The sequence below is a fragment of the Saprolegnia parasitica genome (assembly GCF_000151545.1).
Source record: "Saprolegnia parasitica CBS 223.65 unplaced genomic scaffold supercont2.21, whole genome shotgun sequence".
In the NCBI taxonomy this organism is placed as follows: Eukaryota; Oomycota; class Saprolegniomycetes; order Saprolegniales; family Saprolegniaceae; genus Saprolegnia; species Saprolegnia parasitica.
In genome coordinates, this window is record NW_012156415.1 from 269,183 (window position 1) to 271,398 (window position 2,216).

Consider the following 2,216-nt stretch of genomic DNA (forward strand, 5'->3'; position numbering starts at 1 on the left):
TTCCCGAGGTCGCCGCAAAAGAGGCGGTAGTCGTTCTCGGGCCACTCGGCCAGCGTCGCGTCCTCCCAGACCTTGCCGGCGGCGACGCGAAGGAACTTCTTGTCCGAGTTGGTCTGCGCGTTGGCCACGTTGCGCTCGGGGCGGTACCGGTACACGCTCTGCTGCTGGCTAAAGATGAGCTGCTCGTGCGACGAGAGCGGCATGCCCGTGTTGTGGTCGATCACCTCCATGTGCATGGCCGACGACGACGGAAGCGACTGTCCGTGCATGATCGAGACGTTCGTGGCGGACGACGTCGTCGACGACGCTGCGTCGTGCTGCGACGATCCATACGACGCTGCAGGCTTGGGCACGAACGCAGTTGGCGCGCGGACGATGACCTGCGGCGCTGGCGCTGGTGCAGGCGCCGGCTTGGCCGCCTGCGCCATGATGGCCTTCGCGACTTCCATGGCCTTCTGCCGCTTCCGCGCGACCTCGTCGGGGTCGACCTCGCCGATGGGTCGCTTCTTCGTCGTCTCCTTCTCGATGGACGCGATCTCTTCCTGGAAGAGCGCGAGTTCATCGTCGAGCGAGCTCATCGTTGTACTGCGTCCCGTGGCCGGAAGCGTTTGGGACTGTATTCTTGACGGGTGTTCCTAACCGACAGTTGCGTCCGTATCCGCTTGCTTCTACGCGCTATCGTCTGATTTGTGCGTCTAATAACACGCCGTTCTGAGGCATACTGTACTATATTTTTGGTATTAAGCATTGGGTGTTATTAGCCATCGCAGCAGCAGTAATCCTTCCAAAACAAAGTTTATGTAAGCGACATAAATAAAAGAAGATTCATTTCGACGCCGTTAAGCGTGTCCCGCAACCGATATACAAACTCCATATGCCATCACAGTTTCACAAATTCGAGATGCTTCGCCGCCTCCTCATCACTGGCCAGCGCCCTTTCTGCTCGGCCGCCGGCGCTACCGAGTACCTCACCGGCGTCCGCTACCTCCAGCAGAAGGACGAGAGCGCGATCAAGCTCGCGGTTGCTGAGTGGACGTCGGCGGCAGCCAAGGGGCACACCAAGGCGCAGAGCGCGCTGGCTCATCTCTACCTGACGGGCCATGGCGTCGAGAAGGACTTGAGTCTGGCGGCCAAGTTCCTACATCAAGCAGCGGAGGGTGGTCACGCCAACTGCCGCCACCAGATCGGCCGCATGTACTTGCATGGGCTGCACGTGCAGGCGAACGAAGCCGTTGCCTTCGAGTGGTGGACCAAGGCTGCGGACCAGGACCACATGGCCGCTCAATTCGACCTCGCGTACATGTACGACAATGGTGTGCACGTACCGCAGGACAAGGAAAAAGCATTCGAGCTCTACTCGCGCGCAGCCAAGCAAGGCATGCCCGAGGCGCTGCGCATGGTCGGGAAGGCATATCTGCATGGCCACGGCACAGACACCAACCCGACGCGCGCCTTCAAGATGTTCCAGAAGGCGGCCGATATGGGCCACAGCCTCTCACGGTTCGAGCTTGGCGCGTGCTATATGCTCGGGCGCGGCGTCGAGGCTGACGTCGCGAAGGCTGCCTCGTGCTTCTTCCTCGCGGCCGAAGCCGACATCCCGGAAGCCCAGCTCTGCATGGCGCAGCTCTACGAACGCGGCGACGGCGTCGAGAAGGATTTGGTGAAAGCCAAAGAGTACTACGAGATGGCTGCCAAGCACAAGCTTCCCGAAGCCGAGCAAAAGTTGGCCTCGTGGGCGCACTAAGGGTAGTGTCGACACGGTTTTGTTAACAAGATTTTAGCGTCCTTTTCTGCTCGTTACGAGGGCGAGCAGCAGGTTTATAAGCGTTGTCGGTTGAGCTGTATCTACCTCACCGTATCGGCCTCTGCACGTTGCACAGGACACTCGGTGGCTCCTCCAGTTATGCGAAGGGCAACCACACTCACATCAAAGACGGGGTTGTTTTGTTGGTTGTTACAGTTGCATGTATGCGAGCTTACATGGCCGCGTAGTCGCCGCCGCCGGCCTCGGGGTCCTGGTGCGCATCACCAAAAATTTCTTGCTCGCGGCTCTGGTCCTTCTTCTTCTTCCAGATGAAGAACCCGACGGCGCCGGCGCAGGCCGCGCAGCCAATGACGATGCCTGCAATCGCGCCGCCCGAGATACCCGACGACGACGAGCCCGACGAGTTGTTGGCGGTATCCGCGCCATCGTTGTTGGTGTTGGCACCGTTCGC

At 60.0% G+C, this 2,216-nt stretch overlaps 1 protein-coding gene across 1 annotated transcript; it reads left to right on the top strand.

Annotated features, from left to right (window-relative positions):
* Window positions 1–901: 901 nt before the first annotated feature.
* On the top strand, window positions 902–1,744 carry SPRG_20033 (hypothetical protein; the record flags this gene model as incomplete). The annotated part of the gene is made up of 1 exon (XM_012345171.1): window positions 902–1,744. The coding sequence occupies one exon, from the start codon at window positions 902–904 to the stop codon at window positions 1,742–1,744; it is 843 nt and encodes a 280-aa protein (XP_012200561.1).
* Window positions 1,745–2,216: the final 472 nt, after the last annotated feature.